General features: G+C 44.6%; 1 protein-coding gene across 5 annotated transcripts in view; it reads left to right on the top strand.

Moving 5' to 3' along the window:
- The window catches only part of PALM2AKAP2 (PALM2 and AKAP2 fusion), a 445812-nt gene extending 436237 nt beyond the window's left edge, over positions 1-9575 (top strand). For 4 of the 5 annotated variants that reach the window (XM_075067389.1, XM_075067388.1, XM_075067391.1 and 1 more), the window contains one exon: positions 9469-9575. In XM_075067389.1, coding sequence (XP_074923490.1) covers positions 9469-9561 — 93 coding nt within the window. In that variant the 3' untranslated portion in view covers positions 9562-9575. The remainder of the gene's footprint in view (positions 1-9468) is intronic. The other variant, XM_075067390.1, reaches the window with a different exon arrangement.
- Positions 9576-27873: the final 18298 nt, after the last annotated feature.

Genomic DNA, 27873 nt, shown 5'->3' with positions numbered 1-27873 from the left:
TGAAGGGAAGGCACAAACCAAAACCCAGGATGGGAACTTTCCTGAGCATTGGGTGAGTTAGCATCCAGATTCAGCTCTGACCTTCCCAGATGAAACCCTCTATAATAGGCAAATGTAAAACCTCGGATACAAACATCCCCAACCTTGGAGAAGTTATGGACCCAGATCCAAATATTCTGACTCTTGCGCCTCTTTAGTGATAGTGTCTTCAATGATATCTACATTTGTACAAAGGATAAACACACCGACCTTTCCCTCTTTGACAGCATAGCTTCAAATCCCAGTTCCAAGTCACAAAGGAGTTTGGTGACTTCATCCGTAGCCAAATCCATGTCCCTCTCCTGGGTAGTTTGTTCCACCTCACAATATGACCATTCCCAGCATGCAAGTTCGCACTATTGACTGCCAAGAGACCCAAGGCTGCAGAAGCAGAGGCATTTTAAGTCAGGATTGAAGTGTATTGACCAAACATTTGAGGGGATGCTTGCACAACCCTTACCTCTGCAAAGCATCCCTGAGAAAGACAGCTATGTGGACCTAAGACCCCCCAAACACACACACACACACTCCCCCCAGGTAGACAGCACAGAGGACTCCCCTCACCACACATGCTCTCCTCCTACTTTTGGGTGTCATTTATGAATGGCCAACATCATATCCGTGTATATGTTGCCTGTAAGAGCTAGTGGAGTTTAGATTCCTGATACATGTGCTTCGGGTGGAGATGTCTGTGTGCCTCCCACATGGCATGGGTAATATTCTGATAGTAAGGGCAGGGGTGGGGAGGGAGGCGATAAGTGGGAAAGGAGTGAAAGTTGAAAATTGTTATAGACTAAGGTGAAACTCTGCGAACTGTAATCCCTGTCACTAAACCTCAGCCCTGTGAAATAACTTTTCAATCCTGGTGTTTCTGGAATAGATTCTCCACTCATTGTGGAGGTCCTTAGCAACACAGCTCTGATCAGTATTAACTGGAGTCCTGTAACACTGCTGAGCTGTAAATATTCCCCATAGTCTGCTGTGGTTTATCCTTCAGAATCCTAGGTTGTACATTAAAAGCACGCCAGACCTTCTTTTGTTGTTCCACTTTTTAAAAGGACTGCTATTAACTGCATGCTTGAATACACCCACAGCATGGTTATCCTGCAAACTTCCAAGTTTTGTCTCGAATGACTACATTACATCAGCAGCTCTAATTTTTAGTGTTCCTTCCACCTAGTATACTATAAGGAACACTCTGGTAATGTTTAGTTACAGAAGCAACTGAAAAAGTTTGTAAAGGTGACCACTGTAAATTTACCAATCACAAAATAGCAAGACAGATTCATTTTGGTTGCCGTTGACTATGACCACATTCCAACACACTGCACAGCACCAATAACACGTTCTTCTGTTAGGGTTTCCAGATGTGAGTTTCCCACTGCACTCTGCAGAAGCCCAGTATGTGCATATACTGTAAAAGCAGGAGTTAGCACTATGTATGTACTGTAAATAAAATATCTTCACGCTGCAGAAACACAGTTTTCTTTGCTGGTGCTGTTAGCTGTGTGTCTGTCTGGCCAATACTCAAGCATTTAACTTTCTGTTGGACAGCTGTGGTGAATTTCTCAAGAGCAGCCACCCTGTCTACTGCATTTGTGCTGGCAGTCACATGCGCACGGTTCATTCGTGCAAAGGTTTTTTGTGCACGGTCCCTTGTACACACTGCTGGTAGAACTTACACCCTCAGACTTGATTGGAATGGGTGAGAGAGCACACAAATCGCATTTGCAAGTGTTTGCATGGGAAGAGTTGTGAGAATTTTGCTGGAAGCCTCCTCAATATTTATCAGCATGAAGACTTAAAAACAAATAAACAACTGGATGCCACCATTACCTGTTGGCTTTTCTCCTCACTTGCCTGTAAGCCTTAAGAAGTTGCTAGTCAGTTGAGTGCTAGTCAGTTGATCCATTATTCTAAAGAATGGGGCAAGCTTTAATCACGGTGAGGAAATAAGATCTAGCTTTGTTTTGTAGTTTACAAACCCCTCATGCTCATGGAATTACTCCTGATGGCAAAAGTTCTCTTGAATTCACGTGTACAATATCGGAGGCTGGAATATAGCTAATCTTCCTAGTCAATTTAGACAATATATGTGAAATCCTGTCCCCACACAAGTCCCTGGGGATTTTGCCATTAACTTCAGGAGAGCCAGGATTTCAGTCTCTCTGCTTGTATGTCATCTCTGAAATCTTTCTGTGTTTAATTCTGTCAAGCTCAGGTCAGCAGCATCAAGAGAGATTCAGCTCCTTTACATCAATATTGCCTCTGCTATGGAGAGAAATTAACTAGGGTTGCAGAATACTAGTCAGTTTCATTTAGTAACAGGTTCTGGAGTGAGATGTAGTGGTACTGAATTCTGTCCTCACTTGCATTCTTCATCTGCTCATGCCAATGAGCAAGCATGGGATAATTCACTATTAAATTTGTTTCTCTCTATCCTCCACTAAGGGGCTGGTGGCTAAAGCTTGTACCTGACTATAGCGACTGCTTCAGTCTTTTTTTTAATCCTGTTAACCATCTACTTTAAAATAAAACTTAGCATTAAAACAATGTTCTGTAATTCTGAAGGTCTCCGAGCTGAAACCCCAACATGTGTGTGGTAAGAGAGATGAAGAACAGTTTTCACAGTTCTAAATCATTCCAAATATTTATCTGTCCTTTCAACATTTCTGCCATCTGAAATCTCTCTGTTTAATGTTACTTTGTGGTCAAATTAGTTTTTCCAAACAGAATATATTTTTTACATCACTTGGCTGTTGTCATTAGAACTCTTTCCATTATGAGGAAGCCTTGTCAATTATTCAGCCGAAGCCTGAGAGAACAACTCCTAGCTTTGTTAATATTATAATCTCTGTGGATCCTATGTGCCAATTTTAGAGGCAATTCCAGATAAGTGACAAAACCCAGAGAGTAGTAACAGCAAAGGAGATGTCCATTCCCAGTCCTGTTTTTCAGCATGTGCATTTTACATGCAGGATGCAAGTTATCTGGGAGTTAGGCACCCAACTCCTGTAGGGATAGGTCTGTTGTCAGCTCCACTCATACTACACCATGCACGAGTGTAGCCGAGAGCAGAGGGCAAGATTCCAATATTCCAATATTGATTAGCACTTTACTCCATGAATAGTCCTCTTGACTTAAATCCACTTGCTGGACACTTCAGCATGCACCAGTGTCGCCACCCAAAGCCACATAAATGCAGCACGGGGCATATGGTTCCTGACTGTATGCTCCAAATTATAGGTCTTTGCTACTTGTGCTAAATGAGAATCGCTATGATCTAACGCTAGGACCCAGGCCTATATTTAGAACTCTGAGTAGCGGGCCAGATTCTAATGTCTTTTCCGCAGCAAGTAGTCCATTTACTTCATTCCATTGCTGGATACTTATACAGACACCAGAGGTCATTAGTGGGAGTAAATAGCTACTCAACTGGAATAGGTGTTTTGGGCCAGAACTGGATGTATTATGGGCATTCCAGAAAAAAAGAGTTAAAAAAAAGGACCTAGTGCAGCCTGTTTGGGGGCTTCCTTGAATATCTGACACAGGACTAGTTTGGAGTCCATTTTGCTGTCCATGTCACAGATTTTAGTAGAGAAATTGAGCCGTTCCCAGTTAGGCCGGTGACTTCTTACAGTAGAACCTCAGAGTTACAAACACCTGGGGAATGGAGGTTGTTCGTAACGCTGAACAAAATATGATTTGTTCTTTCAAAAGTTCACACCTGCATATTGACTTAATACAGCTTTGCAAATTTACTCCCCAATGTCCCCTGCCCCATCCCCTCCCTTTCTTCTCCCCTCTGTCCTATTCCCCTATACCCTTCTCTTCCCTCTGCCCTATCCCATCCCCCTACCTTCCCCACTGCCTCTTTCCCACCACCCCACCCCCTTCCCTCATTTCCCCTGGCCCTGCCCCACCATGGGCTCTCTCCATAACAGAGTGGTGGCCATGCAGGGTGCCAAGCACACACAGATGGGGAAGGCGACCGGCACTAGGAACGAAGAGGCGGCGTCCAGCTGCAGAGACAGTGGCCACCTTCCCTCACCTGGCAGGAGAGGCAGCTCCATCCCCCAGAAACATGCCAGGAGGAGATGCAGCGTGGGAACAACAGAGCTCCCCTCCGCCCCAGCAGACCAAGCAGAGCAAATCCTGGGCAGCTCAGTGCTCGCAGAAATTGGCAGGCAGTGGCACATGATCCCATGTGCCACCCACATGCCTTAGCTCTGATTAGGGGGCCAATGCCCTCCCGCACCTCCCCAAAACTACATGTGTGCAGTTGACCAGTCAGTTTATAACTCCTGGTGTTTGTATCGCCACGGTTCTACTGTATCTGATGAGTGTAATGGTAAATATAGAAGGCGTGTTTCACCACTGCGTTAGGCCAGTTTTACACCAATGTAATCCTGTTGGTTTCAGGGACAGGTGTAAAACTGGAGTGATGTAGTGGTGAATCTGGGGCAGGTTTCTCTTCATTGGGAGCTTCCAATGTGGTGGTTAGTTAAAGGGTTAGCTTATGAAAATCTTATCAAAACTTAACAATAAGCTGGTTACCAGTAAATCTATTGACTTATAGAGAATCAGGACCGGCTCCAGCTTTTTTGCCGCCCCGAGTGGCGGACGGGAGAAAAAAACAAAAAGACCCAGACGATCGGCGGCACTTCGGCGGCAGCTCAATTGCACCGCTTCAGTCTTTGGTGGCAGTTCAGCGGCGGGTCCTTCACTTCCTCTCTTCTCTTTGGCGGCAGCTCAAAGAGGAAGAGAGGGACTGAGGGACCCGCCACCAAAGACCCTCATGTGCCGCCTCTTTCCATTGGCCACCCTGGAGCCGGCCCTGTAGAGAATAACTCCATGTTCCTCTCTGCCAGAATTTCTTTGATGTATCCTAATCTTCCTTTTAGTGTCCCTTCCTTCTGAGGCATTCCCTCTTTTAAAATAATGCGGGGCCAGGTCTTGAAGTCTTTGCTCAGTTTTCCAACAAAGTTGCCATTGATTTTAACAGGTGAAATGCTGAGGAGAGCTAAGCAATGGAACTGCTGCTCATCGATTCCGAGGCCAGTTTGGGACCACTGTGATCACCTCAGCTGACCTCTGGCAGGCCACGTTGTTCCCCAAAACAATTCCTAGAGCAGAACTTTTAGGAAAAACTTCCAATCTTGATTTTAAGGTTGTCAGTGATGGAGAATCTACCATGACCCCTGGTTAATTACACTCATGTTAAGAATTTATGCCTTATTTCCAGTTTGAATTTGGATCAACTTCCCGCCATTGGATCACGTTAGACCTTTCTCTGCTAGACTGAAGAGCCCATTATTAAATATTTGTTCCCCATTTAGATATGTACAGACTACGCAATCAAATCACCCCTTACCCTTGTCGTTGTTGAACTAAATGGATAAGCTCTTGACTCTGTCATTACATGGTGCGTTTTATAATCCTTTAATCATTCTAGTGGCTCTTCAATGAGCTCTTTTCATTATTTCAACATCCTTCTTGAATTGTGAGCACCGAAACTGGACACAGTTTTTGAGCAGTGGTCACACCAATCCCAACTGTATAGGCACTTTTCTCCTATTCAAGAGTCCCCTGTTTAGTATCTCAGGATCAAATTAGCTCTTTTCACCACAGTGTCACAACAGGAGCTCAAATTCAGCTGATTATCAAGTCATCATGCGCCCACCCCCCTGCCATCCTGCCACCCCAACACCAAAGCTTTTGCAGAGTCTGCTTCCCGCAATAGAGTCTACACTCTTTGTTTCCACACCCATAGATTTGCATTTAGCCATATTAAAAGGTATATTGTTTACCTGCACCCAGTCTACCCAAGCGATCCAGATTTCTCCGAATCAGTGACCTGTCCTCTTCATTCTTTGCCACTCTCAGTTTTTGTCATCTGCAAACTTTATCAGTGATGATTTTGTTTTCTTCCAGGTCATTGATAAAAATGTTAAATAGCATAAGGCAGAGAATCGATCCTTGTGGGACCGCAGTGGAAACACACCTATTTGATGGTGATACCCCATTTACAATTACATTTTGAGACCTATCAGTTAGCCAGTTTTTAATCCATGTAATGTGTGCCGTGACAATATTTTTCATGAAGACTGAAGTCTGAAATATAGTACATCAACAGAGACATTAAAGTCATTGGAAGCTGGGGTGCCTCACACTTCTCATTCTTTGGCCCAGTGAGAGTTATGACCAAGTTAAAAACTTAAGTAGAGGCTTTGGAGACCAGCTAATAGACATGATGATTGTTTGCTATCATGCCTCAATACAGTGTTGGTAATTCTCACACAGGGAAAAAAAATATCTTGCTTCATCCTCTCCAATGATTAGTCAATCTCTAATTTTGTATGGTTATGGAAATGCTAGTAACAAAGCTGTAGCGGGAGATGCTATTGGAGCTATGCGAACTCTGGGCCAGATCCTCAGCTATAGTCATTTACACCAGCTGAGAATCTAGCCCAGAGGGTCTCAAACTTTTGTACTGGTGACCCCTTTCACACAGCAAGCCCCTTCATGCGACCTCCCCCTTATAAATTAAAAACACTTTTAAAAATATTTAACACTATTATAAATGCTGGAGGTGGAGCGGGATTCAGGGTGGAGGCTGACAGCTCACAACCCCCCACGCAATAACCTCATGACCCCCAGAGGGGTCACGGCCCCCCAGTTTGAGAACCCTATCTAGCTCATAGTATTTCTTCCTGCCAGCCATGTTCTTTGACTGAGAACAGTGTTCACGTATAGTAGATTAGCAGCTTTAAACCAGCGATGAGGAGGAAGAGAGAGGAGGGACAAAGGGGACGTAATGGAGGGAAGGAGTTTCTGCTCTGGGGCTTTGATAGCTTAAAGCTAAAATAGTGCTGATCCAAAACAGAAATCTTAAACCAAAAGGCCAGATCCTCAGCTGGTTAAAAACCAGCACTGAAGTCAGTGGAACCATGTTTATTTCACACCAGATGAGGATCTGGCCCTAGAACACTGGGACTAAAACAAAATCCATTATGTTTTACATTAGCCTAAAACTAAGGCCCAAATTGTGCAGTCCTTACTTAAGTAAAACTCTCCTCTACTGCCATGGTGGTTTTGCTCCGATAAGGGCCTCAGGTTTTTGCCCTGAGTTTGGTGTCTTTTGTATTTACTTTTCATATCCTATTAGAATGTAACTTCTCCTTTACCCTGCACTTCTCTTTCATCCTCATTCCCATTTTCTCCTGCTTCTGCCACTGCTCAGCAACATTCCCCAGTTTTGAAGCTAAGAAAGCACCAACGTTTATTTTCTATTGTGGTGACGCTAAAAGAGTGACTGTGTTCCTTTTGTCTTTCTGAACAAGTTGTCAAGAAAAACTGGGCAGTAGTGCCGAACCCCTTTGAGATCTTGTCCGAGGGCATGGTTTATGCAATCAGAATCCCTAACACCTCATTTGAACCATCAGTCCCCAGCTTTGTAGCTGCAGCAGAATCAATATGCCATTAGCGGCTGTAGTGTCTCTGTGGAGTTTTATGCAAGAAGTGGTGCAGGGTTTTATCCTGTAAACATATTGGTGGGAGTGAGAGCATCACCTTCCTCTGCTGGATGGAATCAGACCTGATTCCATTTGAATGGTCGTGCCTTCTAATGATTTACAAAGAGGATATAAGTAGCTTTATGCAGATCTTCAGTAATACAACATTCCAGTAAACCTGGACTGAGTTTTGGGCACAAATAGTCTCTCCCCATTGCTGCCAGGAAAGGAGATACAATTTCAACTCAATACTGCGTGTGCTGGCTTAGTTTCACCTTGAGTTTTGGGGTTTGTTGATCCACCGGCTCAAAAGAAATTAGAAGGCATGCAAACTACATGGCACAAACAAAGCTTTGCCAAACCCCTTCTTTCCCCAAACTGCTGAGTGTCCCTGAGCTCTAAATGAACGTTTGGATCCTAGTGTTAGACCACAGAGAATATACTCCTTTAGCACAAGTAGCAATGATTTGTAGCTGGCTGTCAGGAGTTGTAGGCTCCTTACTGCATATATGCAGCCTAGCTAGAGACCCTGACATCTGTGAATGAGTGCAGTCATGGATTGTTACAAGTTGCAAGACCAAATAACCTCTACTCACCCACCAACTGGCAGCTAGGTTACCTTCAGATGCTCTTTGTATCTAGTGTCCTCATTCTTACATTCAGGTATTTGTAATCAGATTGGAACCCTAGTGTGCTGGGCTGTCTATAGACATACCATAACAATCCCAGCCCCAGAGGCTGGACAGTCTGTGCAATGCCAAGACGTGCCGTATATGTGTAGAACAGACTGGTGGGGCGGGGGACAGCGAGGGTGACAGTAATAGGAATACAGAGCTGCATGCACTAGCTAACCTGGATGCTTTAGTGGCATCGTGGTTGGTTTGGATTTTTTTAACCTAAATCGATAATCCCCTGGAAAATGTTTCTCATGTGGGGTCTGGTTGAAAGCCCCTAGAAGTCATTGAGCAATTTTCCATTGATTTCAGTGGGCTTTGGATCAGGTTCAAACTTAAGATCACCCATGTGGTTCTTCTCTGGCATTGGTTAAGCTTAGGAACGTTCTAAAAGGTTTGGTGAAATGTGGAGAAGTCAGGACAAACAGCATGCTGAAAGAAGGATCTGATGGAGTATGTCTGAGGTTTCCTTTTATTCCCCAAGGGGGAAATTCACCTTGTGCCAGTGGCAAAGACCAGGCCTGTGTATCACATCATCCCTCTTGAGACATGTAATGTGTGGTTCTTTCACCTAGAGGACTCTGTGTTCTTCCATGCATGTGGTCCAAGCAGTGGCTTTTTCATTTATTTTGCTTCAATCCAAACACCACAGCAAGCCAGTGTGAAGGACCTTTGTGTCTACAGGTAATGACACGTTTAAATGAAAAACAATCTGCAAGACAAAGAGCTAGCTTCAAAGCTGATTGAAGTCAATGACAAGGCTCCTCTTGTCTACAGTGGGCTGGAACTGTGCCTCTGATAAGTGTCATGTATGTATATGGTTACCTTGTGCTGTACGTAATCCCCACACGTAGGTGAAAATGGATCCTTCGTAACCATCCTCCCGCTGCTGGTTGTCACTTGGCCTGTCTGAATTGGGATGGGGAGCATGCAGCAGCCTGAGTTAGACCTGCAGAGCTAGACTTGACTTCTTCACTTCTAACTTAGGCTGCTGTATGAATATTAGGATTTAAATAGTCCAGCTTTGACCTTAGGAGCTATTTGGCGTAACCCTTGCTCGCACTGGCAAGCCCTTAGAGACATAAGTAGCCTTGGTCATGCTGCTCATGTGATGGAGTAGTGAGCGTGGACTGCATAATTAATCTGTGTGTGTGCTAGTAATTGGGGTGGGGGGGAAGATGGATATGAGAGAGGAGTGGAAGAAGGGAACCAAAGTAAGCAGTGTTTTTTTTCTTTTCCAGGTCCTTGAGGCTACCAGGGTGAATCGCAGGAAGAGTGCCCTGGCACTGCGCTGGGAGGCTGGAATTTATGCCAACCAGGAAGAGAATGAATAATCCCCTTGCAATAAAACGGGGATTATTCATGCAAATTATTGGACCGAGGAACCAAACAAACAAAAAAAAAGCATCATCATTTAATCCAATATTTATTAAAGATCCAGCAAGCTCACTGATCCACAGAGACAGGATTCCGCCATCTCCAGGCACGATTAAGCGAAAGAGAAAAACCCACCCACAAAATCCACCCCCCGCCCCCCGGAGAGATTATCCTACCATGGAATAAGTCAGTACTTAGGTGTGGACTGGTCAAGGAAGGGTGTCATCGCCATTGGCAGAAGCAGCAGCAGCAGACCTGTTGCAACAGATCAGCACGAGAGGCTGAAGGAGTTGGCAAAAACTTAAGGCAGGGCAAATATATGTGCTTCCTTCTAACTGAATTTCCAGTCCTGCTTTGTATCAACAAGAGAGTTTGGCCCAGGGTAGCCTGTTGTGTCACCAGACTTCCTTTGGACTTGCCTGTAGCTTCTCCATCATCCCACCTGCTGCATTAAGAGCGTTAATGTTACTTTGGTTTACTCTAGAGAGCCATAAAATGCAATGATTTAGTTTTGCTCTTATTTGCGGAGTGGGGGGGGTGAAGATTTTTCCCCCTTTCTCTTAATTTTTCATTTAAAAATTGGAGGCTGTTATTGCAAATGTACAATCCATGTTTTGCAATCAGAATATTTAATAAAGTATCCTGGTCTGTTGCAAACACAATCTGTCAGTTTAGGAGAGAGCTGGGGGGAATGCCAAGCCAAATGGATAACCTTAGCTTTAGGATCCTATATACTTGCAATATGAACTGGTCTCCAGTTTCTCAGTGCATATTTACATAACTTTCTAAATATACAATCTGTATTTAGCGGGCAATGCCTATTTTTATGATGGGTGTGGGCAGAGTCATATGTACAAAATGAATAAAGATTGAATAACCTAAGTCAGAAAGGTGAGGGGAACACACTCAAAAAAATGACATTTAATTTTTTCTGAGGCAATAATTTAATCAAGCCAGATGCTGGCACAAACCGAGGTATGAAATAAAGGAAAAAGTTATGGCTTTAACTATATTTATACAGTGTAAAAGGCCTTGGAGTTAATGTAAAGTATGCAGGTTTCCAGAAAATAAAAAGTTTAAAGAGGGTAATAGAGAGTGTGTGAGAGAGAGAAGCAAGAAAAAGGATTATTTTTGCTGTTCAGGTTTTCAGAGCTAAAAGCAAAATAGAGAACCTTTAGTTTGTGCGCAGGCTTGGAATCAGTGACGAAGGGTGTTGTGTGTCTGGGTGTGAGCGAGTACATGTGTGAGGTTGGAATCCTAGAATGAACAAGAGCTATGGGTGTACAGATTTATTTTCTCCAAAGCTGTTTGCCAGCTATGGGGGTGAGTGAGAATTTCTTTTTTATGAAAAGGGATATAAAATGGCACTCAGCTGATGCAGTATTTGTAATATTAAAGTTTGACCTGACACGGTATTTGCATGAATTACAATTGCGAAGTATTGAGCAGTTTTGTAATCTGACATTTAGAAAAGAAATGTGGTATTTATTCTTGTGCTTTGTATTCATACGTAGTATAGAGGCTGCCAAGTTTACTCTTTCTTTTCATGCAAAGCAATACAATATGTATTTTACAACCGGGAACCATAATTTCTGGACTAGAAATTACCAAGTTTAGGAGACATATACATGTATGTATTGTTTTTATAAACCTAAAATTATTATTTTAACTTCTTTTTAAATCAGCCAAGAGGCTGACGCTTCCCGAAATCCCTCTTCTGTTTTCATACTGCGCTGTGACTTGACATGCTGTTTTGTTCCGAGGCTCACCTAAAATGGCTTTAGATACTGTGAACATTATTCTGGTGCTTTTATTGGGCAAACATAGAGCCTGCAACCAAAACAATTTATTGTTTTTAATTTCTTTCCAGCCTGTGGTTTGACACACATCTCACAGGTTCCTTTACACGGTCAAAGATTTTGAAGCCTGTGTTCAGGGGTTGTAGTAAAAGTGGCAATAAGCATTCATTAAACCTGTTCTGTGAATTACCTATTAACAAAAGAAAACTCTTTTGAACTGGGCAACTGTGTTGTATTGATTTCTTTAAAGTGTGTCATACTTAAGAGTATACACATATACAAATAGACCAGCTGTAAATGCCAATCTACTCACTTCTGATCCGGTTCAGTAAAGGTGTGTTAGTGTTACCAGTAGACTATGGGAAGTATAATTCCACACACTCAGCAGTCTGTTGCCCAGCTGATGGGCAGGTATTGTGTGTAGTAACACTTACAGGAGTTGCACACCCATATTGAGAGGGGGTTTGGATCCCTCTTGGTTTGAGGAGAACATAGATGAACCTTGGAAAACACTTCTCTAGCAATGTTACATAGTATCAAGCTGTATGTCATAAGTGGGTCATTACTGAGAAATGGTCTTACATCAAGGCACGTACATTTGAACTTCTCACTGCAGTGGTTGAATTCTTACAGCTTTTGCTCCCTTTGAAAGGAATTTGCTTCTCCCTCTGCGTGGTTGCCGTTTCCTAGGGTGGAGGGCATTGTCAGGAATTCCTGGCTCTCTCTTACCTTTTAAGAAACATGCATCTGTTGTTTTCTTGAAGGATTATTTTTTGTAAGTAAAAAATAAATAAATAAATAAAACATTGGATGTCACTTCTTCAGCTTTATATTGCTTGTCACGGGGCATCTCCTGCTTTGTGTGCTCCTTCCCCCCCCCAACTCCTTCTGTGAAAATAAAGTCAATCGCCTATAAAACCAGTGTGGTTTTGCCATCTTGGAATCCTTTGTGCTGGGATGGAATCTAAGCAGCATTTTCACATATCCCGCAATAAAAAAATGTTTGCATGTACCAGTCGAGAATAGCTAACCTCTGCCACCCAACCATTTATTTCTCTTCCAGAAATTATGGAAGCAAAATCATTGTTGTCAGCAGCACATGGTTCAGTGCTATGATAACTTAAATGCTATGCAGTTTACTTGCCTCTATATTTCAGTTGCATGCTACCAAGCGTATAGGTCTATAAATATAGGCAGGCATACATCTCTGTATAGAAATAAATCAAATGCAAGAAAGGAACACTGCTGCCAAATTAACTTGGTCTCCGCAAAAGAAATTATAAAAGAACACTTTCTGTGACAAAGACTGGTTTTAGTGCAAGTGTTTAATGAAAAATAGTTAAGCATTAGAATTGTAACTATCCAGTTTTTGGTTACAAATGCAGGTTTCCTAAGTTGCAGCTTTTTGAAACAAGTTTTGGCTGCATCTTGCTCCTTATCCAGGTTATGAGACAGTGATTTGTTTTACAGCCAAAAGGTGGCGCTGTTGTCTTGTTTTATCAACCAATCTGACCAGCCCTGGTTTCCTGTACACATTAACTATTTAAATATTGTTATTCTGCTTTTGTGTCCTAGTGACTGTGAGGCATACAATGCAAGTATATTGTTATTTTCTTATTAAAACAGAAACCTGATTTGAGTTTCTATAATAAGGGCTGGTCCTTAGAAGTGCTTGCAGTGTTCTTTAATAGGATTGGCAGCTGCCAATCCCAGATTGGATTGGGTGGTAAAATTGGAGGTAGATACCATGGGGAGGAGAAATATGCTCTCATCCCATCAACACAAACAGCTGCTAAAAGACGTGTTGCAAGAGGTCCTAAATAGTGTACCTGCTGTTCTTTTCCCACGGTTTTCAGCCTCAGTCTTACTGTTTTTGTCATCTAGGTAAGCGGAAAGTCCGATCTGTGGGGGGAGGGAGGTAGTACCATATGACTGGAGAATAGCTAATGTCATACTTGTATTTAAGAGGCGTGTGGGGAGAGTGATTCGGTCAAATACAGACCTGTTAGTCTGACTTCAGGAATATGCAAGGTTTTAGAGTAAACTGAAGGAAAGAATGGTATTCATAGCAGTAAACAGTAAAGGGAATGTAACTCAACATGAGTTTACCAAAGGTAGCTCAAGTCAGGCTAATCTGATTTCGTTGAGAAAATAACTGATTTTTTAGCTGAGGGAAGTGCCGTAGATCTCAGTAAAGCGTGTGACACAGAGCCACGTGGGAAATTATTAGTTAAATTAGGGAAGATGGGGATCAGTACAAGCATTGTAATGGGGATAAGGAATTGGCTAAAGGGAACAAGGCAATGGGTTGTGTTGAAAGGTGAATTATCAGATTGGAGAGAGATTACTAGTGGTGCCTCAAGGTTTGGTCTTTGGACCCATCTTATTCAATATGTGTATTAATGTTCTTCCTACAAGAACAAATGGATATAAACTGGCCATGAACAAAGTCATTTCATTCTGGCTAAAATATCAGTGGCTGAGCTTGCCCTCTAGAGCCTTGACTATCCACAGACACCAGGCCACCTAGTGATTTGTCTTCTAGAAGTAAATACCAAATACAGTATGGTAGAACCTCAGAGTTACGAACACCTTGGGAATGGAGTTTGTTCGTAACTCTGAACAAAATATTATGGTGGTTCTTTCAAAAATATACAACTGAACATTGACTTCATACAGCTTTGAAACTTTACAATGCAGAATAAAAATGCTGCTTTCTCTTTATTTTTTGCTGTATTTGCTTTTTTTTTTTTTTTTTTTTTGGTCTCTGCTGCTGCCTGGTTGTGTATTTCTGGTTCCAAATGAGGTGTGTGACTGACTGGTCAGTTCGTAACTCTGGTGTTGGTAACAATGAGGTTCTACTGTACAGTGAGCCGGATTCTCAGCTGCTGGAAATCAGCATCGCACAGTTGACTTCACTGGAGCTTTGCCATTTTATACCAGCTCAGGATCTGGCCCTCTGTACTGTGGAGGAAATACCACATACTCATATTATTTATGGGCCAACTCCCATTGAAGTAAAGGGAAAGACTCCTATGACATCGATGAGAGTTGTCTAGAGCCCTAGATGTGGCCTCTTGACTGTAGGTTCTTAGTAAGAAGAGCTGATGCAGACATCCTATCAGTAGATTCAGGTATTTTCACTTGTATACACAGTATCCAAAATTCCTGCAGAGAAAAGTCAATATTGAGTATGGATTTCCTGTCACATGTTAATCAAGTACAGTGACAGGATATAAGAAGGGGCTGGTTAGTTTCACTTTCCATGCCAATAGGTGTAGTTATCCAAGCTAAAACAGGACAATGCTGTCAGCTTTTAACTACAGGAAAAGAAAGGAAAGAAAATCTTCCCCTCATTGCACCACACTAAAGGAGACAGGATCCTGGGTGGCAAATCCAGTGTTCCTAGCTCACAACATCTTTGAATTTTAAGACATTTAGAAATGGGAAAGAGCACATTTGAAGTCTGCAGTGGGACAGGCTTATGCACTATTTAAAATAACTTTACAGCGTCCATTTGTTCCACTGGATCAAGATGATGTGCAACAAAACTGGTTGTTACCAGCTGTTTGTGTTTCATGCTAGCACCTAGCACTTCTAAAATCGCTGTCATCTAAAGCTGCCAAAGCACCTGTCCAATGTAAATTCACTCAGCCGTAGAGCACCCTGATAAGTAGCTAAGGATTATAAAACGCTCACTGATACACCAGGCTACAAGCCAGACTAAGGAGTCGTTTTATCACCCCTGCCCTGAAACCTGGGGTTGTTCACAGTGTCCAGCGGGTAAGTCACTCTCAGCTGTGTCTGTGTGCACTGTAGCCAGCCTGCCATGCCTTGGTTCTTACCAGCCTTAAAAATTACCACAGGATGATCCCCAACACACACGCCTAGTCCCAAATTTTCCCCCAGAAAGGCATTACTTCAGCCACTGCTGAATGCAGCCATGTCGGGGGTGGAACAGCTGCACGATAGAAACAGAGAACTCCACATTGACTCAGACTCAGAGGATGGGTTAAGCTGTCAAACTATAATCACCGCACTGACCAGAGCACTAACGTTACCCTTATTGGCACTAGAAGTGCTGTAGGAACATCAATGGCCACAACAGACCGCGACTTTGTTTCATCACAAAGAAAGTACGTGCAGCAAGCATGCCCCTAACACAATGCTCGGGTATCTTTTGAGGGATGAGCAATGCCCACCAAATCACTGACCCCACTTCCCCACAGTGCCTATAGGAGTTCCTTGAAGATCTCCCAACCAGGGCTTGACCCAAAGCCCATGGAAATCAGTTAAAGGACTCCCGCTAAGGACTTTTGCATCAGGTCTTAACCATTGACATGGCCTAGCTGGCCTTATCGTATGAAATCAGCCAGGAGCAGTCCAAAAAAATGCTCTAGCTGCAGGTCCAACCGTGCTGCAAGACAGACACAGCTGAGGCTCACCAAGTTCTATCGGACACACAAAGACGTTTGGTAAATTACTGTTTTCTTTCCTACAAAACCTACCAATTGGGATTTTCCAACCTGCCCTCAAAGTATGTGGGCATCTCGTAATGTAGCTCACAATGCAATATTTTTTTTTTCCAGTGCTTTCTAGCTAAGTGTTTGCTTGGGCTACGGCCTGCAAAAACCAGAGACAAGCACAAGGCGCAGGGTCATGTTTAAATTGCACAATCCAACTTGGAAACGGATGTGCCCGTCTCAGGAAATGTCAGAGATGTTTTGGTCCCAGCTGTAGAATGCCTCTGTGTCAAAAATTGAGCATTTTTACATGATATATCCAGAGTGGCTGGAATATCAATATACGAAGGCTGATGTAACTTCAATAGAGCCCAGAGCTGAGACCCCTAACATGGTCATAGATTTTAGACAACTGTTAAAGGAGCATCAATCCTACCAAATGGGTACACTGGACTAAATAGGTGAGTAAAAGAACCCAAATCTGTATCTTTCAACATCACAAAGTCATCCAGAGGGGTTTCAGTTCCATACCAGTTCCACACCATTTCCATTGTGAAATCAGAACACTACCCCAACCATGTTTCTGCCCACTGCAGAGTATGGCTTGACTCATGCACTAAAGCAGCTGGAATTTGGTGCATTTTTAAGAGATGCCACCTGCGTAGTTACCGTGTACGAATAATGTTAATAATGACCAAACAGATTATGAAGTGGTGCAAGATGGTCTGGCTTTGCTACCCCCAGAGAACGTTCATTGTTGTTTGATAATTAGCAGAGGTGGGTGCTGAATAGCTTGAGGAGGGCAGAGTTCTCCCAGGGGCTGGCCTGGCTCTGCCCTGGACCTCAGCCCACATAGCACGACAGTGGCCGTGACCCAGATTGACTCCCATTCATCCTGTAGTTACTTTGCTAGCTGAATGAGGCCTGAGCAAGTCCTATCACGGAACCAATGCAGCACAAGGCCAATCTAGTGTATTCTATTTGCGATGATAAATTTTCCCATTACCCCCTCACCATCTGCAGGCCCCATCGTCCTATTAAGCGGGGCCTGGACAATCCCTCTGTGATTTTGCAGTAGCCACCTCCTCGCCTCACCCTGCACCACAGGTAGCAGAATCTCTTTCGGCCAGGGCCTGGTAGACATCCCTAAAGGCAGAGGAACCAACACTCATAGTAAGAGGGAGTAGGCCATGAGCCACAAATTTCAAATGTGGATTTGAATTTAAGCAAAAATTCAAGCGTGTTCAGCTCTGGACCCATCTCCAGTTTGCAACCCAAGACTCAATGGGGGAGCACAAGGTATGAATTAATTTTTTTCACATACATTTAGTGCTCATGAAAGAGGCATGCTGGGCAGCCCTGGAGTCTGAAGGCTCAAGACTATTGCCAGCCCCAACATTCAAAAACCAGTTGAAAAAAATCATGAGATTTTAAAAAATTCTATTGGTTTTTTTTTTGTTTTTGTTTTTTTGTTTGTTTTTTTTTGGTGGTGGTCTGATTTTTGAAGTCCCCCCTTCCTGCCCCCAATATGCATGTGGGACATTGCCCACTCTCACAGATGTACCGTGACTGAGTATGGTGGGTTTGACCCCCCCAGCTGCAGGAGAACTTGCTAGAAAATGTAAATGAGCTCAAATTACATCAAGCTGTAAATACTTCTGCTGATGGTTCAGCTGGCTCTCAGCTTCTCAAAGCCCCAAATGCCAACTAATTAATTCTATGCCTGGCTCCAGTCCTTCCAATAATTAATGGACTCCTAGCCTCACCTCACGTCCATTAACTGCCCTCCAGTCCTCACATCCACCAGCCCCACATCAATTCTGCACCCCTAGCGCAACTCGGTTCTTTGCTCCCTTCATCTCAGGCACTGAGAAGCAGGGGGGAACCGCACCTCCAAGGGCACTGAATCTCCTCTGTCCTAGGCTTGTTGGGGAACGCTCTTATCCATCAAGCCTGGTTTTGCAGAGATACTGAGTTGGAGCAAGGGAGGAGTAGACCCAATGTGTGATGAAGTCATGAGAATTGGCAAACCTGACCCAGCACAAGCACTGGCTGTTCACCTTCCTCATCACTGTGCTACAGCATGAAAAGAAAGTGCAGCTCATTTGTTCTACCTCTTCGGCGCCTCTGCTGGGATGGCCACCGACAACACCTGTCTTGTCTAAAGTGGTCCAGCTGGAGTAAGTACCTATGGGCTGAGAGCTGCATTAAGAGCATCTAACACCTAATGCACGAGGACTTGCACCCTGCCATCATATGATGTACCAGTGAAATGCTCTGTGCCTCATTTCCAAACTGTCCTCCCTCCCTCCAACCTTTCAAGCACCAAATATGATCGCTTCCCTTTGAATCCCAAATGCTCCATTTAAAACAAATACCCTTTTGCCACCGGGGACAGCTTGCTGCTTGCTGTCCCTTGGGGTAGCTCAGCTGAGCTGTGAGCCGCCAGATCCCAGGTGGCAGCTGCCTGAGGGACTGCGGTTGGAGGAAGGCCAGGCATCTCTCCTATCCCTTGCTGGGCCCTTGACTAAGGGCTGGGTAGTGCAATGAGGCAGAGCACTTGGGGGAGGAGGGTGCAGATGAGAAAAGAAAGACACCCCCCCCCCTTGAGGGGTGTGTAGGGGACACACATGAGGAGAACACAATGCAGGAGGACATGGTTAGGGAAATGGGGAGGGGAGGTCTAGGATTCAGATGATGAGAGACGGAGGGGCAAGACCCACATAAGATGGAGGACTCCCCAAACTGCCCTCATGCCTGGCGGGGGGAGGAGCCCCGGGCCACAACTATCTAACTTCAGGTTTTCTGCTGGGTGAATGTTCCAGGGCCTCTGGCCTGCCCCAAAACCTCGGCACTCAGTGACACAACTGTTTGGGCTTCTTCAGAGTCTCTGGCCAGAGCACTCTCAGCTGGGAGCATTTCCAAACCCTGGCAAGACAGATGGCAGAGTTGCCCCGAAGTTGCTGGAGGAAAAGACAGACCATTAGTTCTCCCTACTTTCTGTCAGAGGAGGAGTAAGGGGGTGCTTGTTGTGGGCTGGGAAGTTTTGGGGGTACAGAGGACTGGCTCCCCATTCGGGGAGGGGGGAGGGTGCATGCTGTTTGACTCACAGACCTTTTCACATTGTGGTATTTAAACTAGTCCTGTTTAAAATAACCTCAAAGTCACCAGATGCCACACAGAGTCCTCTAGCACCTGACGGGCTAGTGCCACCTTATTCTTCAAAATGTTCATGCACAACTATTGTAATGGCCGGCAATCTCCAAACAGACTCATGTAGCCAGTCTCTTAGCGAGAAGGGAGGCTACCTGGAGGCTGGGAGGCAAAGGCAGGCTGAGATGCCAGCCTCTGCTAAGATGCCAAAGCATTCCTGACTTGCCATCAGAGATGGAGCAGTTCCTCTCAGCCAGTGAGGCAGTAGGTGAAGGGTGGCATACATTAGGTAGTCAGGTCGAAGTTAGGCAGCAATACATGTGAGCAGGGAGAGTGGGGTCTGTAGCATGGGGTAGTTGGGCACAGACGGAGGCAGCTGGCCAACTGTATGTGTTCCATATACAGTGATGGGATGGCTACAGATAAGACAAGAAGGGTGGCAGGACTCATGCTGGGGAGTGGGCAAAAACAGGAACTGGGCCTGTTTGGGCCCAGATCATCAACAAGATTGAGGTGCTTGATTTCAGTGGGCGTTTGCCACTTTTGCGGCTCTGGACCTTGGTTTCTATCACTTCAGAAATCTAACGCGTGAGTCTATCCTGACGGTTCCTGGGGTTAATCTTAGAGATGGAGCTGAGGCACAGAGTTTGGAGCCAGAGCTGAATTTCCCCAGATTTCAGGGGGCATTCAGAGCCAGAGTTCTGTTTCATACCCACATACAGCTCAATATCCAATATCTCAGAGCAGAAGCAGTTGTATTCTGCCAGCCCCAGGGTCATGACAAAAACCGAGAAGCAGCCTAAGCCAATTCGATGGGGAGCTCAAAGTTTGACACTAGCTATAATTTAGCCCAGAACTACTAATAATGTATGAAATGAGTTTACATAATGTGCACCCATTAACAGGCCTGATAAAATCATTATTAAATGCCATATTGACTTTGGTCCCTGAGCTAAGAGCTTCTGCTGCTGGATGTAGGTACGTGTCACAATATATCAAGTGGTCGTTAAATTGTAAGGGTAGCCGGAAACACTGAGGTGTGGAAACATGTCGTGCCTCTGGTCATATACTGCTATATCTATCCCCTTCTCATAGACAGATCCATAACAGAGTGAAATGGCAGAAAAATCAATGAGTGAAGAATGGAACTGCCCAAAAGCTACCTAAGGCCCTTAACCCTCCCTTACTGGCAGATGCGCCTAACAGACTGGATCATATGGATCTGTGTGCAGTAACAGTGACATCTAGAGGACACACAAGGTTGTACAGAAGTAGATGTTTTAATTCCCAAGAAATATCCCTGCCATCCAGTCCTAGGAAGTAGGTGAATGCGGTGACTGGCTGTTATGTATATACCCACCTTGGACTTGAATCTTACATGCAGTTTCATACAACAACATTTCTTAAGGGAACTAAGTGGCAATAAAGCAGCAGACCCAAACAAAAACAAAACAAAAAATCAGCTTTCAGTGAAGTTATTCCTGCTCTCTCTCTCTCTCATGGAGTAAGAGATGTGTAATACATTAGCATAGGCGTTCCTTAGCATCAGAATGCAACTTTGAAACTAGACTCAGATGGATTGGTTTGTGTTTGTAAGTGATGTAACAGGTTGGGTAAGTTATACAACAGTAACTGGATATCAGTTTCCTGCCAAAGGAGCAGGTAGGGTTGTAGCAAAGAACAGGAAGGTGACAAGAAAAACAGGTGTCCCCTCCACTTACCGTTGTTTATACTTGCCTGTTACCTGCTTTTCCTGCTAAGACCCCCTTGGCAGGTCAGTTATGCCCACTGTCCAACATTCCCCTTGCCAGCCTCTGATTGTGGTCCTCTAAATTTATGAAGCTAGAGGCAGGAGAGAAAAATCTGGAGGAGTGACGTGCGCCCCTGTAATTAGGATCATAATGCAGAGCTGCAGCACCTTTGTTCCTTTCTAACAATGAGCTGTCCGGATGTTTGTCCTGGTGGGGGAAATGGAAATAAGATTCTCCTGTACCAGCCAACTGCTGATGCCAAAAACGCTCTCGTGAAATCTGACCATGCTGGGTATGGCTCAGTTTTGGTTTAACATCCAGGATTCCTAGCATCCAGCTTGGCTAACAAAAAGAAAAAAAATCTCTCTCTCTCGCTCTCTCTCTCTAGGTGCCAGATCACTAAGCCACGTAAGAGGCATCAGGTAGGTCAAACCATTCTGGGACTGCTTCACTAAAACGTGTTTCCGGGTCAGGGTGTGGGGAAAGACGGAAATCAGGTTAGTTCTCTAACATGGCTAAAAAGAGATCCATGATGTGTCCTGTTGGAATGGTCTACAACCAAAACTCACTCACTCTCTGTCCCGGGGTTTACCTGCAAAAGCAATCAGAAGGAAGGGTAGCTTTACGTGACACCCTGTCTGTGCAACAGTGGGGAGCCACCGCATCCCCTGTTACTGCAACGTTCTTCCCTGTTACCAAATGGAGTTACAAGAGCTGGTTTTATTTTCCTTTGTTAAAGGTCATTATCAGTGTTGTTAGAGTTATGGGCATCTCTCAGCCCAGCTCTTTGGGGCAAGGGCTGTCTTTTGGTTCTGGTTCTGGGTGGTTAGCACAATGGGGGCCTGGTCCATCACTGAGGCTCCTGGGCACTATTGCAATACAAAGAGTAACGTTAGCATTGGCCACTCCAAAAGAAGGCAGGATTAGAGTCAGGGAAGCAGGGCCCTCTAAAGTGTCCCAAGTTGAGCACCCAAAAATGAGGCCTCCAAACTCGTGTCTGAAAACTTAGGCCACAGCTATTAAATATGGGTTAGGAACTTCAGCCTCGTCACCTTTTCAGGACAACTAATCATCGCTAGTTAGCATGGCAGAGCTGGACAAATGCCTTTTGCCAACATATGTCCAGGTGTCCTAACGTTGAGGCCTCCAAAATCACTAATTACTTTTGAAAATGGAAGCTTTTAGCCATAACACACAGGAAACAAGGGCCCTGAGAACAGTGCAGCCCCTGCCCCATCACTTCAAGGGTCCAGTCTGATTAACTCACAGTTCCAGGGGCTCCATTCCATCCTGCCCTGAACCCCTATCTCCCCATCCTCATCTGCAATTAAAAACCAGCGGCTGGCCCGTGCCAGAGGACTCAGGCTGAGGCCGAGAGGCCATTTAATTGTTCCACCTTGGGCTAGAGCCTGGGCTCTAAGGCCCTGAGAGGCACGAGGTTCAGCCTGAACATCTACACTGCTATTAAACAGCCTCTTAGCCTGAGCACCAGGAGCCTGAGTCAGCTGGCACAGGCCAGCCCGGGATGTCTAACTGCAGTGTAGACATAGTGTGATGAGCTCATCCTCAGAGCTCCCTTAGGGTCATCCAGGGCTGAATTCTGTGTAATCCAGTGCAGTGGGCATCCAGGCCAGTGCCAGCTAAACGTGGTTAGACAAAGCTAGCAGCTACAGAGAGGCCAGAGCTGATTTACAGCAGATGGTAAATGAACAACTCCATCTGCTGTACACTGGAGTGAGCAAAGGCCTGCGCTGTCATTAAATGCCCCCATAGTTTAACATGATGCCCAAACTAGGGAGTTCACAGTATGACCAAAGAGCGACAGCCTAGTGAGTAGCACTTAGCACAATTCAGCTAAGGCTTTCAAAGCACTTGTGAACATTGCTCATTGTGAGTCATTAGTGGGCAGTGAAGCCTCCCAGCCCTCCTGTTAAGTATATCCACGGAGAAGGGTGGAGCCTCCCAACACATGCCATGATGACTTGCGTGTCACAGTTTTGCTACGCAGGTGTTCTGTGTAGGAGGCAGAGAGAACTCAACCAACCCTCTTTAAGTGGAAGGGGAGAGGGAGGTTGTTAAAGCTGGAAGAAAGTAGGGTAGCTCATGCAGTTTGCTTTCAGCAAGAAGACTCTAAGGCAAAGCATCAGCACAGAGCTAGTCCCAGTCTGTCAATGATGTGCTGGTGCCATCTCCCTTGCACCTCACCTCCATGTGCTCTTCTGTTTCAGCCTTTCCTCCATTTGTTTTTGGTCTTTTTAAAACAGTTCTATAGCAGAAATTGTTTACATCACCGTGCCCAGTTCCTGTTTTCACTGAACATTGACGCAAGGGAAGATATTGCCGAGCGGCAAAGGCTGTAGCCTGCACTCACCAGCCCACTTCCCCATCCCTACCCCTCGCCGACAACTCCTCACTTATTACTGACAGGAGTGGGGCTCCTTGCTTGTATCAAGTCTCCAGCCACACCTGGCCCTGTCAGATTAATCTTTTCTCTCCCATCCTGCGAGTGAAGGAGTTCTGTCAGTTCAGTTCTATGTTTTTGCTGGGAGACTTTGTGGGTAACTGGTGAATCTATGATTTTACTATATCCCAGGTACCATGGAACTGAAACCCGAGGTCCTCAGATACTATAGATACAAGAATCTATACAGAATGGACCTAGAATAGCGATTCTGATGGGCAAACATTTTTTAACCCAGCTTGCTTAAAGCTCCGGCTTTGCTTGGTTCTTTTAACACCTGTTCATGCCTCTAACACCTGACAAACTTAAGCTCTGTTAGTTTAAGATTCTGCATCCCATTCATTCAGTTACAGGCCAGGAGAAGTCCCCAGTCCAGCTCTCTGCTCTTTCAAGGAGGCCTCCAGCAAAACCTGGCATGATGAGAAGTTATATTTCTGATAGTTTGATGGTAAAACAATTTGGAAAAAAAGAGGCAGAAGAAACAAGCTTTCTGTACATCATAAGGACATGCAAGAGGCACAATCCCAACTTTCCCCCCTTGCAGATGAAAACTATGTGACAAAGGAAAATGCAAGTGCTGGGGGGAAAGAGCCAAAGTGATCTTCCATGTAACCTGACTGTAGTCAAAGCAGCTACTGAATATGTTTGAAAGTTACACTTTTAGTTATTCTTACCTTTGTAAAAAAAAAAAAATAAAGGTCCTGGGACATTGCAGATCAAGAAAGAAAACACCCAAAGCAAGAAGTAAGACAGATGGGGAAGTGTTGTAAACAGTGGAAAAACTGTGATGTCAGAAAAGGAAATAAAAGACAGGCAGAATGATAATTCCAGGAAAGACTTATTAAGCTAGTTTATTCTTGTGATGTTGAGGGAACAGGTTCTGAAGCCAGCTGAAATTGCATGTTACGTGACAAAGAACAGGGGTTAGAGAGAAACAGCATTTGGCCAAGGGCAGTGCAAGCCCAACGAAATCCCAGCAGTTCAAATGGCACGAGTCTGATGTGCTTTCTAAAGCAGACATTTGATCTTGGGGGCCAAGGCTATCCCTGATTCAACTCTTGGCCCCTTGTTTCCTGACTCAGTCTCTAGTTAAAAGACTTCAGGAAACGGCTGGACAATACTATGATATATGCGCCCTAGGATTTATTGCAACACGTACACTGTTAATCTCATAGGTGACATGTCTAAGTATTGAGTAATAGTGAGTATGCCCTAAATGGACTCTCTTGTCTGAGGCCTCTTGGCCCCGTCTCAGTCGCTCTCTGCCCGGGGGGAAACCTTGTGGAAGGAACGGGTTGTGGCATTTAAACATGGGTAAGCCAGACTCAGTCTGTTCTCCTGTGGAAGATAAAGAGCCGCTCCCAAGCAGGAGTGATGGAACAAGTTTTATAGTAAAGCGTGCTGAGGGCCATTGATCCAAACTGTAAACTCTGTATAGAATGGGAACTACCCCAAGCCAGGGCGTGCGGCAACACCTATGCTCCCAAATGCCTTTACTTGGGCCCATTTAGCGGTGCTTTGTGACAGGCAGCTGTCTTGGTGGGTCGCGGCTACATGAGCTGATAACAACCAGTCTAGCCTGTGAAAGGTGTTGTGGGTTAGGACTTGGATGTTAACATCGCGGGAATAAGGCCTAGGGAGCCAGTGGAGTTTGCAGCGAGCTGGTGCAAAACATTCATGTTGGTACAATATGTGGGCTGTAAGGTGCAGCTTCCCTCGCAGCTTCTGAGTGGCAATCACCTTCCAAGAGCAGAATGCAACAGCCTAACCTGGCAGTGCTGATTAAATTAAGGATCACAGAGGCCTAGTCCCCTAGCCAGCTAAGAATGGAGAAAATATCCCTCCCCAATGAAGCAATCGGCACATCCAGGAGTAGTGAGAAGGCCAGCAGACCCCAAGGCTCTGTAGTATCTCGATGATTGGTGGTTGGATTTCCCCCAACTGAGGTGAGATTATTGTGACAGTTTCCCCCCTCTTCTTAGCCTAGCCATTTCCAGCTTTCTTTGATTTCTTCTGAGTCAGCTGCTCTTAATTGCTTCCAGGCACTAGGAGATGTACCTGCTGGTAGAGGCTGCATCACTGGAGAAGCAGACGCCGAAGGGTGGGTTGGTAGCCTGCCATTAGCTTTGGAATCTCATAATCATGAGGCCTCACATTGAGAAGCAGGAGCATGTGCTCAGCCTAATGCTCTGTGATCCCTTTGACATGGTGATAACGCATTTGCCGTTGTTACATTTGCCACTCGGGTGGACTGAGTGGAAGCCCACATCTTTCATTACAAACAAGCAGGGCATTGGACATGCTCTGGGCGGTTGGCTTTCTTTATATCAGAAAAGCTTAGTTTTTGTGTTCTGGGTGTTAAGCAAACACACCCTAGTGATAAGAGCTGCTGAATGGAAAAAGGGATCAATTAAACTTGTAAACGTCACCAGCAGTGTAATATTAGCGTGGAATCTGTAGATAATTTTACAACTGAAGCGCACTTGTTTGACTTGACATGAAGCAGAGAGGAGCCTGGCAAACTTTAAACAGCTCCATGACTTAAAACAAGTGTCGTGTTCCTTCTGTATTTTTTGTTTCAGGCTCTAGTACAGCATAATATCCAGGCACATGAGAAACAAGTGATGTTAGAGGCTCTTGCTGGTCTCGGCATTAGAAATTGTTGCAGTTTACATGCCCAATACTGGTGGTGACTCTAGCCCTGCGCCTTTTGCCAGCCGAGGAAGATTGGGGCTTATAAATCCAGAGTTAGCCCTTACTATGTTGTGGTAAAGTGAAATGTCTCTGCTAATTTACTGTGTGATGGATTTTCAGGGGTGGGGTGTCTCCTGGGGCTTTTGTCATTAAGAAAGAGAGTAACTTCAGCCCTAGATATCATAGTCACAGTTATAGATATTCCTGGTTCTCTTTCCATTCCCATTCTGCTCCTTCACGGAGTTCCTCAATGACCTGTTCTTAGCTCAGTTCCCTCTTCTTTTTCCTATACACACTTTCCCCTAGGCAACCTCATCTGGTTACAGTTACTGATACTCCCTCTATACGTTGGACTCACAGAGCTACTTCCCTCCCCTTCCAGGCAATCTTGTATTCTCCAGCTGCCTTCCCAGAATCTCTTCCCGGATATCACTCCACCAACTCAAACAGAGCACAGTGAAAAACAGACTCTTCATTCTTCCTTTTGGACTCTCCTATCATAATCCCTTTTCTTCACTGTTGCCAACTTCACCATCCTCCCTCAAACTCTATTAATCTGGAATCCTCTCTTTCTGTATTGTTCCTGTTGCCAGGTTTTCTTCTGCAGCATCTTTAGAACTCATTCGTTCATTTCCATTCCCAAACCCGCGTCCGTCTCCTAATCATCTCTTGCCTCAACTATCAGTGCTTCCTCGTGTCTCCATCTCACCTTCTCCCGTCCATCCACAAAGATCATCTGCATTGCCCATGACCAGATCGTCCTCTTCAAGTCCTTTGCCCCAGCCCTTCGTATCGGTGTCACGGTCCTGAGCCTCCCTTCCACAGTCCCTTTTTGCTCCAACTCTCCTATTTCATCCGCCCAACCTTAAAAACTCACTTTGTTTTCCCACTATAACCTCAGTACCTTCCTCTCTGTGGCCACTTCCTGCCTGACATGTTTCCACTCTCACCACCCAGGTCCTAGCTAAAGACACATTTTCTCCATGAAACCTAAACAGCTGCATCTTCCCCTGAAACAAATACACAAAGACCATTAAAAGATGTCTCCTCCTAACCAGAGTAATTCACATGATCTTATTATCATAACCCTTCCCCCTCTCTGGTGTCTTTTCTCCAGTCATCTTACTACCTCTTAACTCCGTAGGCCCTTCAAAGCAGGGCCTGTCTTTTAGCTTATTTGTTATTTATCATACACGTTTGTAGAGCTTTCTGAAATAAAATACAGGCACAGGGTATATAAGAAGCATTGTCTCTGAATTACTTTTTTAAAATTAGGCTTCAATGGCTCTTTAGAGTCAACAGTGACCCTTTTTGTTCTTTTACTGTGAATTGTGTCATGGCTGTAAGCTTGCCACAGCTGCCACTTTTGCTTTATCAGTCCTGGAATTTTTTAACCTAACACTGCTGTTGTTTTAGTCCTCACATTCCTCTTGTGTGCCACTGCATGGACAGAGAGCTGTGTCTCATCTCTTTTCCATGCCTAAATCTGCCCCTTCCCAAAAAGTTACATGAAAGTCAGGTGATGCACAGAGCAATATGTAAAGTGAGGAATATTTGGGGATTATTTAGGAATTGTGATGAGATTTAGTCTTCAATTAAGGCTGGCTTATAGTCAACATGCTAAAGGGATATTTTCCTCTCTACAGGTAGAGGATTAATGTGGGGAAGTCGCATTAGCCATATGAGGCGTTAGTCGCCTATATACTTCCAGTTCCTCCAGGGAGAACCAAATCCTGCAGAAAATTCTCCAAATAATTTGGAGGTTGCAGTGTTCTGATTTTTCCACTAGGGAGAGCTGCCCACAATTGAGTGCAACCTAAGGAGTTTGCTGGCTCAGCACAGAACTCTGGACTGAAAAATAAATAAAGGTGGCAGGAGAGAAAAACCAGGAGATATTTGCTTCTGCTGTTCAGCCGGTCTGTAGTTTGGAAAGGGAAGTAAAACAACC

Source organism: Chelonoidis abingdonii, chromosome 6 (assembly GCF_003597395.2).
Source record: "Chelonoidis abingdonii isolate Lonesome George chromosome 6, CheloAbing_2.0, whole genome shotgun sequence".
Lineage (NCBI taxonomy): Eukaryota > Metazoa > Chordata > Testudines > Testudinidae > Chelonoidis > Chelonoidis abingdonii.
This window is presented reverse-complemented; position numbering and strand designations above follow the sequence as displayed.